This window comes from Pseudoliparis swirei, chromosome 12 (assembly GCF_029220125.1).
Source record: "Pseudoliparis swirei isolate HS2019 ecotype Mariana Trench chromosome 12, NWPU_hadal_v1, whole genome shotgun sequence".
Classification (NCBI taxonomy): domain Eukaryota; kingdom Metazoa; phylum Chordata; class Actinopteri; order Perciformes; family Liparidae; genus Pseudoliparis; species Pseudoliparis swirei.
The window spans coordinates 18,523,209-18,539,366 of record NC_079399.1 but is presented as its reverse complement, the minus strand read 5'-3'; the positions used below and the strand labels follow the sequence as shown (position 1 = coordinate 18,539,366).

The following is a 16,158-nucleotide window of genomic DNA, read 5'->3' as shown; positions in this document are numbered from 1 at the left end:
GGAGGTATTGCCCTCAGGTTGGATTCAAGTAAATGAAAAAAAGGGTTTTGGGTAATTTTACTAAATTAATTATATTTACATCTATATGTGGTCAAAGATTCACCTAAAAATATTGCAAATTAAAATGCTTAATTTCAATAATCAGTTACATTTGACCATCATCAGGTAGAGACAATAGCTAATGGCTTTTGAAAACAAGTGGTGGCAGTCCAGCTCATGCATTTCCTTGCTGTGTTTCTTTTACTAAATTATGGAAATCCTGAGAGGCAAGTGAGAAATTAGAATGTTTTAGTCTCAATTAGAAGTGGTGCACTTCGCCCTCTTGTGGACAGAATGTCTATTACAACACTGGTATTGGCTCACACTACAATTTCACTTTTGCTCCAAATCAAAAAACAATAACCAAAGCTTTTAGTAAATATAAATCATTTAATTATGCCATGTAGAAAGGATAATTATAATAAAATACAAGGGATTATATAAACACTGTCATGGTTCAAATGTACAGTTAACAAGATTTTGTTCATGACGATAAAATACATTATATACAATAATTAGAGCACGAGATAATCCACCAGGGTCAAACACTTAAGTACCTGTCATCCATTTGATTTGAAGTGCCGACTTTTCTACAATTGATGGTGAGAGCGAACGAGGCCACAGATCTGAGAGCAGCGCTACAGCTTTTAACAGAAATCATTGTTCAGTCATTAAGCTATTATAATGCAACTAACAAAACATGCATTAAAATATACCAGGGGCAGACTAAATGGTTTTAGGGCCTTAAAACAAAGAAGAAAAAAGAAAGACTTGGGAGGTATAAATAGGCATAACAAATGTCTGTGTGCACACAAAATTATAATGTGCTACATTTTTCACACCAATTCAAGCATTTAACAAACTTTAAATGTTAAAAAGTTGTTGAAGTTAACAATAAAAGTTTTTTAACGGGCTGAACAACCCACAAAGCACTCAGATTAGCAACCAGCTGGTGAATCATTATCATTATCAGAAACAAAGCTACAAGAGTTGGAAGCCAGAGATAAAAGAAATACATGATACCGTTGCTCTGTGTCTGTTGGATGTGTAAATAATTGCTCGTGAAAAAATATATATTTAAGCAGCTTTAAATATTAGCTAAAAGTGAAAATGTAATGGTTGGTACACACTTATTTTTAGAACCATTTTTAAGTGAGTTCAATTCATTTGTTTTTTCTCGGAACCCTGCAAGTGGCCACAAATAAATATGTGTCGTTTAAATGAGATTGTTCCAATGTTAGGTTAATCATTTGTGCATTTAAAATAACAAATGTTGTGCCTATTAATTGTTTTTCCCTGTGAAGCCGCTTGTTTTTAGACCTGTTGTAGTTTTTACAGTGGCACAACATATCTGAAATAAAACATTTTAATTGTATTTATTTATTTATTTTTTAAATGGAGGGCGTGGATGTAAATAGTTTGTTTGCAAGCACTCTTATTGTTCCTTCATTAAATGGGCAGCTCTCTGGCTCTGGAGCCAGACTTCTACTTTAGAAATCGCTTCTGGAACCTACGTCAACGATTAGCCCAGGCCAAAAGTGACTCACGACTCCTCTCGGGTAGCGACCAGTAAGAGCTCGGCAGGAGGTCAGTGGAAAGAATGTGCGCCGTGCAAGAAGAACCGGTCCGTCTCGTCTTTGTGCTTCTGAAAGTGCATTCAGCTGTCGAACAAAGCCAAACCGAAGAGTGATGCTGACTGCATGCCAGATGCAGACAAACCATTACGATCGCGCACAGATCACACATGTTGGATCCTTCATTTCACTGCGAAAGGGAGTGGAATTGTAAAAAAAAAAAAAATTAAACGATCAATCCGTTACGTCATTAAAACCCAGACGTGTGCAGAAAGAACGTTCTCGTCGTCGCTTTTTGTGGAGCCAGTGTGCTAGTAACGGTTGGCGTCGTCGTAGGAGGTCATGTCGATGTCGTAGAAGTCCTCCAGCTTCCAGTGCAGGGTCTCGAACGTGGGCCGGTCCTGTTCTTCCTCCTTCCAGCAGTCCGTCATTATGTCATACATGACCTTGGGGCAGTTGGGGGGGCACGGCATCCGGTAGCCCGTGGCGAGCTTCTGGACCACCTGGAAGTTCGTCATGGCTGGTGGGAGAATCACAGACTGACATTATAGCTCGTCTTCATGAGGCAATAGTTTCACGTTAAATGTTTGAGATTACTTTATCACCAATTAAAACCACAGGGGGGGGGAAACAGTGCTTTGACTGAGTTATTCTCCATGTTCAGAGACTCACATGGATAAGGCGTCTGTCCAAACGTCATGATCTCATACAGCAGGATCCCGAAGGACCAGACGTCTGATTTGATGCTGAACTTGTTGTCGTGGATGGCCTCTGGCGCCGTCCACTTCACAGGGAATTTAGTTCCTTCTCTGGCTTCATACACATTTTCATTCTCTTTCTGGAAACAAAAACAGATCATTATTTGAGTTGAGATCATCGGCTTTTGTGTTCAGATCTGACAGCAACCTCCAGTGTGAAAAGTGAAGCGTTAATCTGTCCACACAGTAGGCACAGATTACAGAATGCATTTCTTTTTTTTGCTGAAGATAGTTTTGGCGCCGTGAATAAAGGCTGTATTTGTTTCAACACTGAGGCTTCAAGGCGGACAACTTAATTACTCCCGTCAGCCTCAACATCGGCAGAGCAAACCAAATACACCTGTTCTTATCAACATTAAAAAAGCCCTCGACATATATTTATAGAATTTTGCATTTTCGTGTTTGTTCGGATGTAATGCGGTTTAATCCTGCATTCTGTTTAAAGGCCATCAGGGGGCGACTCTAGTTGCAAAAAGAAGTATGGTTGTATAGAAGTCCAAGAGAAAAATACCCAACTTCTCATTTGATTTATTCCCCCAGTAAACATAGTACACATGTCTTTATGGTCTCCATTGGGTTTTCAAGAAGACTTTAAATTAAAGATTGTTAATTAAGTAAATTCTGGTCCATTTAGTCAAATTGACCATGAAGCAGGGTATGCTTACAACTTCAACCCTTCCACACTGCGTGTTCAGTTCATGAAAAGCCAAGTGTAACGCGTCTCCTCCAAATGTCTAATTCAGCATTCGAGTGTACTTAGCTCCACCCTTTTTACTTTTTTTTAAATGGCGACTGCCATAATGCCAAACTTGAGGCTTCAAAACCCCACATGGCTGACGACGTGGTGTTTTCACTTTGATTGTTTATAGCTTAGATGTGTTACTAATTGTATTCAGATACAGTATAGTGTACACATTTGTATAGTTTTATAGTATTCATTATTATTTTCCAATATTATTTCCTTGATTTTTGCAATAATTGCTATAATTTTTTATTTATGTTTGTGTCTTACATGTTTCATGTCTCATATGTATGCAAGGCACCAATATGCACCAAGTAAATTATATATATAAGGTTGTATGATATATGCCAATAAAAGAGGGCAGTATGGGCCTGCTTAAACAGTCCAACATATACCAAAAGTCAGTGTGGAATAAGTTGATTTCATTTCTATTTGATGTGATGAGGTAGAAGGACTGCGACACTGGCGACACGCATTATACAACAGCCCTCTCAATGTTAAGCCCACCATGAAGACCCTGGCCAGGCCGAAGTCGGCCACTTTGCAGATGTTGTTCTCGCCCACCAGGACGTTCCTGGCCGCCAGGTCTCTGTGGATGTAGTTCTGCAACTCCAGGAAAGCCATGCCCGACGCCACCTGGGCAGCCATCTCAATCTGGTTGTCGATGCCCAGAGTGGCGCCCTTGTCCACTGTAACCGAGCAGAGAGGCACATAGAATCAGTCTCGGTTCTACGCCGCTTACGGTTTCATAGGTGGTGACGAAAAAACACGCGGAGGCAATTAAAGCTACGAATGTAACATGTTGCACATTTAGAGAAAAATCGAGCCAGGGACCAACGAAAACTCCCTTTTACAGTTTCCTGGACTTTAAAAAAAAATGGAAGTGACCCGACAGTATCTCAAACTACTAAACGTCTCGTCTGTGTAAGAGGTGAACACTAACCGCGTTTCAGCAAGTACGAATACCAAAATAAAGCAAAGTAAAAAGGCCTTTTATTAACAACACTAATCTGTCCACTGCAGGTGTTCCTGTAAAAACCAGGTCACGGTCAACCAGCATTAACATGCCACCATTGCCCTCAGTTCAAGTCCACACAGAAATTCCATCCCGTCGTGATTGTGTCCTGCTGCAGCTAACAATTATGTAGATTATTGACAGATCTGCCGATTAAAATCAACGACATGACGATAGTTGTCGTCAATAAAAATGTCAGACATAATACGGGTACTATGGCTGAGAGGCCAATAATAATAATTGATGAGCTATATCTTCACACTGGAGAGGTTGGAAACCAAAGGAGAAGCCAACAGTTGCAGTTTGCTGTGTCACCGTAACGGGAATACTTTGATACCGACGATTGAGATTCTGTAGTTATAAAAGGATCGTCTCTAAAAAAAAAACACATTAAAAAAAAAAAGTAGTCGATGCACTAATTGAGAAAGTGGGCAGGCCTGTAATTTAATTTGTACACAGGGCAACTGATTTATAGGCCAGTGCTCCCCACGGGCTGAGGCTAAATCATTCATTAATTAATGATGGCAAATATGTGCAGCTGGGATCAAAGTTTCCATTTATAAAGTGTGATCTGTTGCGGCGGGATAGATCTCGGCCGCGGCCTGACCCCCCCGGGCATTAGCGTTGCACTCCGACCCCGCCGTAAAGGAGCAGTAAGATCCTCTTACTGTTGAGGAACTCCAGCAGGCTGCCGTTGTTCATCAGCTCCGTGATGATGTAGATGGGCTCCTCCAGGGTGCACACGGCGTACAGCTGGATCAGCTTGGCATGCCGCAGCCGCTTCATGAGCTGCGCCTCTCGGAGGAAGTCCTCCGGGTCCATCATGCCTGCGACAGTTGTTCAGGGATGGCATATTAGGAAAGGAAACTTTGTTTAGTTTTGGGACACCTGCAGTGAGTGTGGGGTGTAGGGATTTGGACACCAGCAGTGAAAAAGATATCCTTTTTCTTTTCCCTCAAAGAAGAAGAAACTGAGCCCGCATATACTTCTACCGCCAATGGCATTTAACTTAAATTGTTTGACAAATAAACCCATATGAATATGTTAAATGCCAAATTCATACGGCCGGGGCCTCCATCAGCAGTGAGGCTGCCGCCCAAAAGTAGTTCCTGGTGAACTTGTGTTCCGTCTAGTTTCAGAATCGGACCGGTGAGAAGATTCCCGATACGATTGGGGCTCCAATCCCGTCGAACACCTTGCACAGACAACGGAGGCGATGGCGTACCGGGTTTGAGGGTCTTCACTGCGACTGCGGTGGTTTCGTTCCACAGGCCCTCGAACACCTCCCCGAACTGACCGGCTCCGAGCTTCCGCAGCAGCCGGATGGATTTGCGGTCGATCTCCCATTGGTCCACCGTGTTGTAGGACAGGCCGTGAGTCTGCGGCGCCTCCATCTAGATGGGGGGGGAGGAGTTACCGTTTACCGAGAACGACAATGGGACTCGATGCCGCACGGGAAACCGAAGAGGTAACGACGGCATCGAGACAATCAACGGGGATGCGTTGGGTTCGCAGCTCGTCGGACCTTCTTGCACGGTTCGCCGAGACGCACGCAGAGGCCGTCGGCCGCCTGGGAGTAATGTGCCACCAACTCCTGCAGCCTTTCGAAGGAGATTCTCTTCGTCACGTAGTAGTGACCATTGTCCAGTTTCCTCAGCTTGTAATGCTTCACCTTCCCGCCGTCCAGCACTGAAAGACAAGACGACACCGGGGGTGTCCTCGGGAGTCACGGGGAAGGTTTGTCGTCAAAGAGAGTCAACGCCACGCTTGTCACGAAATCTATAATTTCAAGCAGAAGCACAGAGCATCTGACACAAATAAAATAAAAAACTAAGCAACTATTTGGTCTTTCGATTACATTTGGACATTTTGTGTGTGTGCCCATTTAATGAAGGAGCAATAAGAGTGCTTGCAAACAAACTATTTACATCCACGACCTCCATTTAAAAAAATAAAATTAAAATGTTTTATTTCAGGTATGTTGTGCCACAGACACACACACACACGCACACACACACACACACACACAGACAGACAGAGCAAGAATGTGGCCTCAATGGAAAGAAAGAGCAAGGCTGATGGGGAAAGACAGATTAGAGGCTGAGGGAGATAAACGTGATCACGCTGCTTTATGGGAGCACAGAACACCGTTTCTTCAACTTGATAACCTTGGGGACTTTAATCATTAGAGTCATTGAGGATAAGAGCGAGTCAGTGAACAATGCCGGGGCTGTTTGGAAATGCGTGTACACTGCAGAATGCTAGATGACTTCATCTGGGAAAAGTAATATTGATCGATGCACAAACACATTAGTGCCATCCGACTGCTTTAGACACAGAATAAAGTCAAACGCGTCGTTAGGTCATCACTATCGTCATACCTTGACTACAATGTTTTGTTTTTACATACTTGTATTACCATGAGATACTATTCATCGGCATATTGTGCCAATTCTTTGTGCCCTCTACTGCCCATAACCTCCCCCCTCCTCCTCTACTGCCCATAACCTCCCCCCTCCTCCTCTACTGCCCATAACCTCCCCCCTCCTCCTCTCCTGCCCATAACCTCCCCCTCCTCCTCTCCTGCCCATAACCTCCCCTCCTCTCCTGCCCATAACCTCCCCTCCTCCTCTCCTGCCCATAACCTCCCCTCCTCCTCTCCTGCCCATAACCTCCCCTCCTCCTCTACTGCCCATAACCTCCCCCCTCCTCCTCTACTGCCCATAACCTCCCCCCTCCTCCTCTACTGCCCATAACCTCCCCCCTCCTCCTCTCCTGCCCATAACCTCCCCCTCCTCCTCTCCTGCCCATAACCTCCCCTCCTCCTCTCCTGCCCATAACCTCCCCTCCTCCTCTCCTGCCCATAACCTCCCCTCCTCCTCCTCTACTGCCCATAACCTCCCCCCTCCTCCCCTCCTCCTCTACTGCCCATAACCCCCCCTCCTCCTCTCCTGCCCATAACCTCCCCTCCCCCCTCCTCCTCTACTGCCCATAACCTCCCCCCTCCTCCCCTCCTCCTCTACTGCCCATAACCTCCCCCCTCCTCCCTCCTCCTCTCCTGCCCATAACCTCCCCCTCCTCCTCCTCTACTGCCCATAACCTCCCCCTCCTCCCCTCCTCCTCTACTGCCCTTAACCTCCCCTCCTCCCTCCTCCTCTACTGCCCATAACCTCCCCCTCCTCCCCTCCTCCTCTACTGCCCATAACCTCCCCCTCCTCCCCTCCTCCTCTACTGCCCATAACCTCCCCCCTCCTCCTCTCCTGCCCATAACCTCCCCCTCCTCCCCTCCTCCTCTACTGCCCATAACCTCCCCTCCTCCTCCTCTACTGCCCATAACCTCCCCCTCCTCCCCTCCTCCTCTACTGCCCATAACCTCCCCCCTCCTCCCCTCCTCCTCTACTGCCCAAAACCTCCCCCCTCCTCCCCTGCTCCTCTACTGCCCATAAGCTCCCCCTCCTCCTCTCCTGCCCATAACCTCCCCCCCCCCCCCTCCCCCCCATAACCTCCCCCTCATCCTCTCCTGCCCATAACCTCCCCTCCTCCTCTCCTGCCCATAACCTCCCCCTCCTCCTCTCCTGCCCATAACCTCCCCCTCCTCCTCTCCTGCCCATAACCTCCCCCCTCCTCCTCTACTGCCCATAACCTCCCCCTCCTCCTCTCCTGCCCATAACCTCCCCCCTCCTCCTCTCCTGCCCATAACCTCCCCTCCTCCTCTACTGCCCATAACCTCCCCCTCCTCCTCTCCTGCCCATAACCTCCCCCTCCTCCTCTACTGCCCATAACCTCCCCTCCTCCTCTACTGCCCCTAACCTCCCCCCTCCCCCTCTCCTTCCCCTCCCCTCCCCTCCTCTACTGCCCATAACCTCCCCCTCCTCCCCTCCTCCTCTACTGCCCATAACCTCCCCCTCCTCCTCTCCTGCCCATAACTTCCCCCTCCTCCTCTCCTGCCCATAACCTCCCCCCTCCTCCTCTCCTGCCCATAACCTCCCCTCCTCTACTGCCCATAACCTCCCCCCTCCTCCTCTACTAACCTTCCCCCTCTACTGCCCATAACCCCCCCCCCCCTCTACTGCCCGTCAAAGTGTTTATCTCCGCTCACCCGAGAGGGACCGCTCCCCTGTCTGACTTTCACAGTTCCGGATGAGGAAGGCACCGTGCTCGTTCCCGCTGGCCAACAGCATCTTCTCCGCATCCTGCCTCTTTGTGGCGTCGGGAAAATACCATCTGAAAACCAGAGACGATGCAATAGGAAGCAGAGCAGGTCAAAGAGGATGGCTCTCTGAATGTACATCATAGTTGTGTCAACCCAAAGTCACGCGTAATTTGGATTGATGGAAAATTGGTTAATCAACTCAAACAAAAACATATAGACAATCATTAAAATGTAATAAGGGGATATTCTACACTTTTCCTTTTGTCAACTAATAAGACCCTCCAACCAGTAGCTTGTGTGTGTGTGTGTATGTCCTGTTTAAGCAGCGGCCATTTAAAAGAGAGATTGCCCAGCTGTTTCTGAGAGCACACACACACACACACACACACACACACACACACACACACACACACACACACACACACACACACACACACACACACACACACACACACACACACACACACACACACACACACACACACACACACACACACACACACACACACACACACACACACACACACACACACACACACACACAGACAGACAGACAGACAGACAGACAGACAGACAGACAGACAGACAGACCGCGAGAGTCAAGATCTGTTGTTATAGACTTATATCCTCACTGGGTTTGGGGCCGAGAGTCTCAGGCGGGCTGTGAGGGTCTGAATAATTGTGGTTGGTTTGGACTTTTCATGAGTTCGGTTGACAATAAAAAAGGATGTAGAATGAGACCATAGCCTTATCCCCCAATACTGTATTATTTTAGTCTGTATATCTTAGAATCCTTAATTATTTTCTGATCACAAACTAACTTTAAATCACTACAGGCAGTTTCGAGCAGGTTAATCTGGCCCTAAATGAACTGAGCAGCTCCAGAAGCCGATGACCTTTAACCAGAAGCCTATTACACAAGCCCACAATAAAAAAAAACTGATTATTTAACACGATTGTGTGTATGCATGCGTTGTGGAACCGACTGTTGTCAATCCGGTCTTAAGTTTGTAGTTCAGTGAAACTGTGACACGAATGACGCCAGGACCCGGAATCGGAACTATTTTTAACCCTGTTAACCAAACGGGGAAAACCAGCGTGATGCCGAGGAGAGGGAAGGGGATCTGCCGAGTAGGCCAGGAGTGCACCACAAACACAGGTTGGCCCTTTTATGTTTGTGATGTCACCTCATCGCCTTTCCAAGAGTTCAGCTACACACAGCGATAAAGGTTTTATTGGTGAAAACAATGGGTGGATAAGTTAACACTGTGGCATGTGGAGCCAAACAGGTTTGCTGCTAAACCAGTTCTTGTGACTCTTTCCAGACTGATGTCCATAAGAGATTTTAAAAGGCTTTTTTTCTTCAACAAATTAAGATACGTCAGTTAAATACTGTACTTGTGAATGGTGAAGCTTATGATCTGTTGCCTTTTGTTGACCTGTTAATGAAAGTGTTTTTTTCATTTAATATTGACAGTAATATAAATTGGCATTTGCTTTCACATGTTGTTCATGTTTATAGCATTCCAGCAATGTTTGTTTGTTTATATATATATATATATGAAAAGAATATAGCAAAGTAGATAAAATAAAGAGAATACATTCAAAAATTATATATAATTTGTTTCACGAGTTCTTCGTTTTCTGTTTCATAGTTGCAATTCAAGTGCTTGTTTAATTTGTTTTAAAAAATACAAAAAAACATGCACAACATTATAATTAGTCAGAAAAGAGGGAATTATTTTCTTTTCACAACTTGTCTGAGTGAAATAATCGTGTGTACATTTCCCCTGAATTCTCCCAATACCAGTATGTATTTTGTATTTGATAAGATTGCTTTATTACACTTGTTTACCCCCACAAGGCTTCTTCGTGCGTTTATGAGTTTAAAGCCTCCGTGGCAATTATTAACCCGTAAACCAACACTTGATGCTCATAGAATCATTACCTGGTTCAACCAAAGACTTCATTCAGCACTGACAACACAAACATGTTACAGCGTTTTACCTTCGGGGGAACACAAATAATAATACACAAATCAATAAACCTTACATGCGTGTAATTGTGTTGTGAAAGGGTGATTTACGACGCCTGCGAACGCCACACGAATACCAAAATAAAAAGATTGATGGGCCACTTACGGTTCCGCGTCAATGCTCTCCACGGGCGCCACGTAATTGGCCGGGATGTATCCTGCCTGGACGCCGACACCCCGGTGAGGGCTTTCGCGAACCACCAGTCGCCGTGACTTTTATCGAGCGCCTCCAGAGTATCCCCGCGTTGAAGCTCAGGTCCTCCTGCGTGCGCGCGGAGTAGTCGTACTGGGCCACATAATAGTCACCGGCTTTCTTCACCGGGGGCTTTAAATCTCGACAGAAGCCCGGCTCCGGTGAGTTCCCGTGAGCGAGGGGATTCACGATCACCAGTTCGGCTCTGGGGGTCCGGCTGGAGGCTGGCTCAGGCTTCTTAAAGTACGCCAAAAAGCTCCCCAGCACGAGGAAAGACGCTTTTTCATCTCCATAATTGCAGCCGTCAATCACTGCGAGCCATTGCGTGTTCGGGACTGAGCGCAAACGGTTTTGGGGAATCCCTTCTTCTTCTTCTTCTGCTCCTCCTCTTTCTCGCTCGCGTTCCACATCACACGGAAACAAATAATAAAAAATACTAAAAATTACAGGAGGTGATTATACAATCCCAGCGGGATCGGACAGCAGCAATCTTTGACCCCGGCACTCACCCAGCGAACGACGCGCACAGACTCAAACACCGCCGCTTGGCATGTGAGGTTCTCCTTGTGGAGGCTGGTCACGTGGTGTCATACACCTGCACCTGCTGAGGAATGGGGAGTGTCCCGACGTGCCGCGCGACGTCCAGCGCCCACTAGCGGCCATTGTTGGAGGGCAGCGGAAAAAATGCGCCATGTTTATTTTATGATTAACTATATGAGATCACTGTGGAAGTTCCTTCCTGCCAGGAAATAAATAAGATAAGACTTATATAATCATGTTGTGTCAAAAGTATGTGCTGCTCGGTAAAAGTTTTCGTACAATTTCAAGTGCAATTATTAATTATCGAAAGTTTTGACATCGTAAATTAAATAATAGCAGAGATGGAGAAGTTACTTTGAAAAGCAGATAGCTCTGCAAGCTTCTAAGTGTGTCCCACTGGAAGAAGGACAACTCCAGCAACGTGGCGCTGTGTCATATAGGGCGAACTGAAGAGAAGGTCATTCAAACAATGCTTTGTAAAAATACAAAGATAAATTGACAAAGTACATGTGACACAAAATAAGATCAAAAAATGTAATGAAGCAAAAAAGAAGTAACATGCAAGCACAAAAAAACATCAACAAAAAACACTAAAATGTAGTTTATTTCTTAAAAGTGCCCACTTGTTTCCTGGTCATACATAAACAAAAAAAAGAAAACAATGGATACATAGCTCCTATCTCAATGTCTTGAATAGTGTGTACAAAGCAGTCATTGTGAAGATGGGAAAAGGTGAGCATTTTCCCTCAGTTTGGGGCCTCCATCCTCCCGAGGGCCCGGATCCCAGTGTCCCCCCATAGGCCTCAAACCCTGAACCCTCAGGAACTTTCTGACGTCACCTGGTAAAGTTGAGTGGGTGAGGCTGTGGGGACTTGATATGGTGTAGATACGAATGGGTCAGCACTTTGCTGCAACGTCAAAAACACATCGTGTCCAATTGTGGGTATTTATTTAATACTATTTACTCCCCGACTTGATTGTCTTCCGGGCTCTTTCCTCACGCGGTGAGAGGTAATTTCAAATATATAACAAAATGAAATATTGAATAAATAAATAAGTATCACCTGATTTCGGCTGAACACACATGTGCCGTCCTCTTTGTTTACTTTCTTTTCTTTCTTTTTTTACAGCTCCATGATCTCTCAGCTTACACACACATGCCATTGATCAGAATATATATATATATATATATATATACCTCGTTTTTTCTCTCACTTATCCTCTGGTTGTTGACTCAGCTGCTTTCAGGCCTTTCTGGTTATTGGTCTGTCCTTCCTGCTTTATTCCTGGATTGTAACGACTGTCTTTTCCTTGTGCTCAGGGTTATTCCTCGACAGACTGGTCTTCCTGCCTGTTTGCCTGCAAACCACAGCAAGAAATCCAGTGAAAAATATAAGAAGTGTTCAAAATATGGATTGTATTTTAGTAAGGAAATGTGACCTTGTAGGCACATTCATTGTTCAACTGGAAATGGGATACAATCTATTATTTTATTTTAGTCATCATATTTTGTTGTTATATAATTAAATATTATCACGTACCTATTCTATAAAGCAATCCGTGTGTGTGTGTGTGTGTGTGTGTGGGGGGGGGGGGGGGGGGTCGGTGAGCTCTCGCACCACATACTCCGCTACAGTAGGTGTCAGTATTCACCTCCATAGGCAACTGTTGTAACCGGCCATTGAACGAAGAGAAGCAACGCGATCACAACATCCGCTTTGTGACGCTGTGGCGCGGGCAAGATGGGAGTCTCAAGGTTGCCGTCTGCGGCGCTTTCTCTAAAACAGGTAAAATACGCGCAACAACAAAGTAAAGAGCGGCGCACTCCATGTCGCTCACTGCTCACCACACTGTCTGCCACTGCGCAGCCGCAATGCGACCCCTCTGCAGTCCTCCGAGCGGCTGTAGAGCATCGCTAGCTACACTATTTGTGTCCATTTTAAATCGTTTATACAATGAGAGAAACACTTTTTATCCGTTTTTCAACTATTTTAGGTGCACAGCGACTGAAGTTTCAAATAATAGGTAGTGTTCTACTCACACCCAGCACCTGGTCACAGGAGGCCTCTGGAACTGTCAGTCAGCCAACCGCAAGGCCGACTTCATCTCTGGCTTTGCTGTGGAGCAGTCGCTTGACTTCCTGGCTCTCACTGAGACCTGGATCACAGCAGACAACACGTCTACCCCGGCTGCTCTCTCCTCTGCCTTCTCCTTTAGCCACACACCCAGATCACAAACTAACTTTAAATCACTACAGGCAGTTTCGAGCAGGTTAATCTGGCCCTAAATGAACTGAGCAGCTCCAGAAGCCGATGACCTTTAACCAGAAGCCTATTACACAAGCCCACAATAAAAAAAAACTGATTATTTAACACGATTGTGTGTATGCATGCGTTGTGGAACCGACTGTTGTCAATCCGGTCTTAAGTTTGTAGTTCAGTGAAACTGTGACACGAATGACGCCAGGACCCGGAATCGGAACTATTTTTAACCCTGTTAACCAAACGGGGAAAACCAGCGTGATGCCGAGGAGAGGGAAGGGGATCTGCCGAGTAGGCCAGGAGTGCACCACAAACACAGGTTGGCCCTTTTATGTTTGTGATGTCACCTCATCGCCTTTCCAAGAGTTCAGCTACACACAGCGATAAAGGTTTTATTGGTGAAAACAATGGGTGGATAAGTTAACACTGTGGCATGTGGAGCCAAACAGGTTTGCTGCTAAACCAGTTCTTGTGACTCTTTCCAGACTGATGTCCATAAGAGATTTTAAAAGGCTTTTTTTCTTCAACAAATTAAGATACGTCAGTTAAATACTGTACTTGTGAATGGTGAAGCTTATGATCTGTTGCCTTTTGTTGACCTGTTAATGAAAGTGTTTTTTTCATTTAATATTGACAGTAATATAAATTGGCATTTGCTTTCACATGTTGTTCATGTTTATAGCATTCCAGCAATGTTTGTTTGTTTATATATATATATATATGAAAAGAATATAGCAAAGTAGATAAAATAAAGAGAATACATTCAAAAATTATATATAATTTGTTTCACGAGTTCTTCGTTTTCTGTTTCATAGTTGCAATTCAAGTGCTTGTTTAATTTGTTTTAAAAAATACAAAAAAACATGCACAACATTATAATTAGTCAGAAAAGAGGGAATTATTTTCTTTTCACAACTTGTCTGAGTGAAATAATCGTGTGTACATTTCCCCTGAATTCTCCCAATACCAGTATGTATTTTGTATTTGATAAGATTGCTTTATTACACTTGTTTACCCCCACAAGGCTTCTTCGTGCGTTTATGAGTTTAAAGCCTCCGTGGCAATTATTAACCCGTAAACCAACACTTGATGCTCATAGAATCATTACCTGGTTCAACCAAAGACTTCATTCAGCACTGACAACACAAACATGTTACAGCGTTTTACCTTCGGGGGAACACAAATAATAATACACAAATCCAATAAACCTTACATGCGTGTAATTGTGTTGTGAAAGGGTGATTTACGACGCCTGCGAACGCCACACGAATACCAAAATAAAAAGATTGATGGGCCACTTACGGTTCCGCGTCAATGCTCTCCACGGGCGCCACGTAATTGGCCGGGATGTATCCCTGCCTGGACGCCGACACCCCGGTGAGGGCTTTCGCGAACCACCAGTCGCCGTGACTTTTATCGAGCGCCTCCAGAGTATCCCCCGCGTTGAAGCTCAGGTCCTCCTGCGTGCGCGCGGAGTAGTCGTACTGGGCCACATAATAGTCACCGGCTTTCTTCACCGGGGGCTTTAAATCTCGACAGAAGCCCGGCTCCGGTGAGTTCCCGTGAGCGAGGGGATTCACGATCACCAGTTCGGCTCTGGGGGTCCGGCTGGAGGCTGGCTCGGGCTTCTTAAAGTACGCCAAAAAGCTCCCCCAGCACGAGGAAAGACGCTTTTTCATCTCCATAATTGCAGCCGTCAATCACTGCGAGCCATTGCGTGTTCGGGACTGAGCGCAAACGGTTTTGGGGAATCCCTTCTTCTTCTTCTTCTGCTCCTCCTCTTTCTCGCTCGCGTTCCACATCACACGGAAACAAATAATAAAAAATACTAAAAATTACAGGAGGTGATTATACAATCCCAGCGGGATCGGACAGCAGCTATCTTTGACCCCGGCACTCACCCAGCGAACGACGCGCACAGACTCAAACACCGCCGCTTGGCATGTGAGGTTCTCCTTGTGGAGGCTGGTCACGTGGTGTCATACACCTGCACCTGCTGAGGAATGGGGAGTGTCCCGACGTGCCGCGCGACGTCCAGCGCCCACTAGCGGCCATTGTTGGAGGGCAGCGGAAAAAATGCACCATGTTTATTTTATGATTAACTATATGAGATCACTGTGGAAGTTCCTTCCTGCCAGGAAATAAATAAGATAAGACTTATATAATCATGTTGTGTCAAAAGTATGTGCTGCTCGGTAAAAGTTTTCGTACAATTTCAAGTGCAATTATTAATTATCGAAAGTTTTGACATCGTAAATTAAATAATAGCAGAGATGGAGAAGTTTCTTTGAAAAGCAGATAGCTCTGCAAGCTTCTAAGTGTGTCCCACTGGAAGAAGGACAACTCCAGCAACGTGGCGCTGTGTCATATAGGGCGAACTGAAGAGAAGGTCATTCAAAATGCTTTGTAAAAATACAAAGATAAATTGACAAAGTACATGTGACACAAAATAAGATCAAAAAATGTAATGAAGCAAAAAAGAAGTAACATGCAAGCACAAAAAAACATCAACAAAAAACACTAAAATGTAGTTTATTTCTTAAAAGTGCCCACTTGTTTTCTGGTCATACATAAACTAAAAAAAGAAAACAATGGATACATAGTTCCTATCTCAATGTCTTGAATAGTGTGTACAAAGCAGTCATTGTGAAGATGGGAAAAGGTGAGCATTTTCCCTCAGTTTGGGGCCTCCATCCTCCCGAGGGCCCAGTGTCCCCCCATAGGCCTCAAACCCTGAACCCTCAGGAACTTTCTGACGTCACCTGGTAAAGTTGAGTGGGTGAGGCTGTGGGGACTTGATATGGTGTAGATACGAATGGGTCAGCACTTTGCTGCAACGTCAAAAACA

At 45.2% G+C, this 16,158-nt stretch overlaps 1 protein-coding gene across 1 annotated transcript; it reads right to left on the bottom strand.

Moving 5' to 3' along the window:
• Positions 1-407: 407 nt before the first annotated feature.
• frk (fyn-related Src family tyrosine kinase) lies at positions 408-15,240 on the bottom strand. The gene is made up of 8 exons (XM_056428331.1): positions 14,613-15,240; positions 8,228-8,352; positions 5,654-5,817; positions 5,354-5,522; positions 4,797-4,955; positions 3,621-3,802; positions 2,286-2,451; positions 408-2,133 (listed from the first exon to the last, which is right to left on the bottom strand). The coding sequence occupies exons 1-8, from the start codon at positions 14,993-14,995 to the stop codon at positions 1,925-1,927; spliced, it is 1,557 nt and encodes a 518-aa protein (XP_056284306.1). The 5' UTR covers positions 14,996-15,240; the 3' UTR covers positions 408-1,924.
• Between the last annotated feature and the right edge of the window lie 918 nt (positions 15,241-16,158).

What these genes read in the sequence shown, in the direction of transcription:
- frk (XM_056428331.1), bottom strand. Translation starts at nt 14,995, where the DNA reads ATGGAGATGAAAAAGCGTCTTTCCTCGTGCTGGGGGAGCTTTTTGGCG. An exon ending in AGTGAAGACCCTCAAACCCG is followed by an intron (nt 4,956 to 5,353) that starts GTACGCCATCGC and finishes CAACTGTCGCAG; the next exon opens with GCATGATGGACCCGGAGGAC. An exon ending in GCCTGGCCAGGGTCTTCATG is followed by an intron (nt 2,452 to 3,620) that starts GTGGGCTTAACA and finishes TTTTGTTTCCAG; the next exon opens with AAAGAGAATGAAAATGTGTA.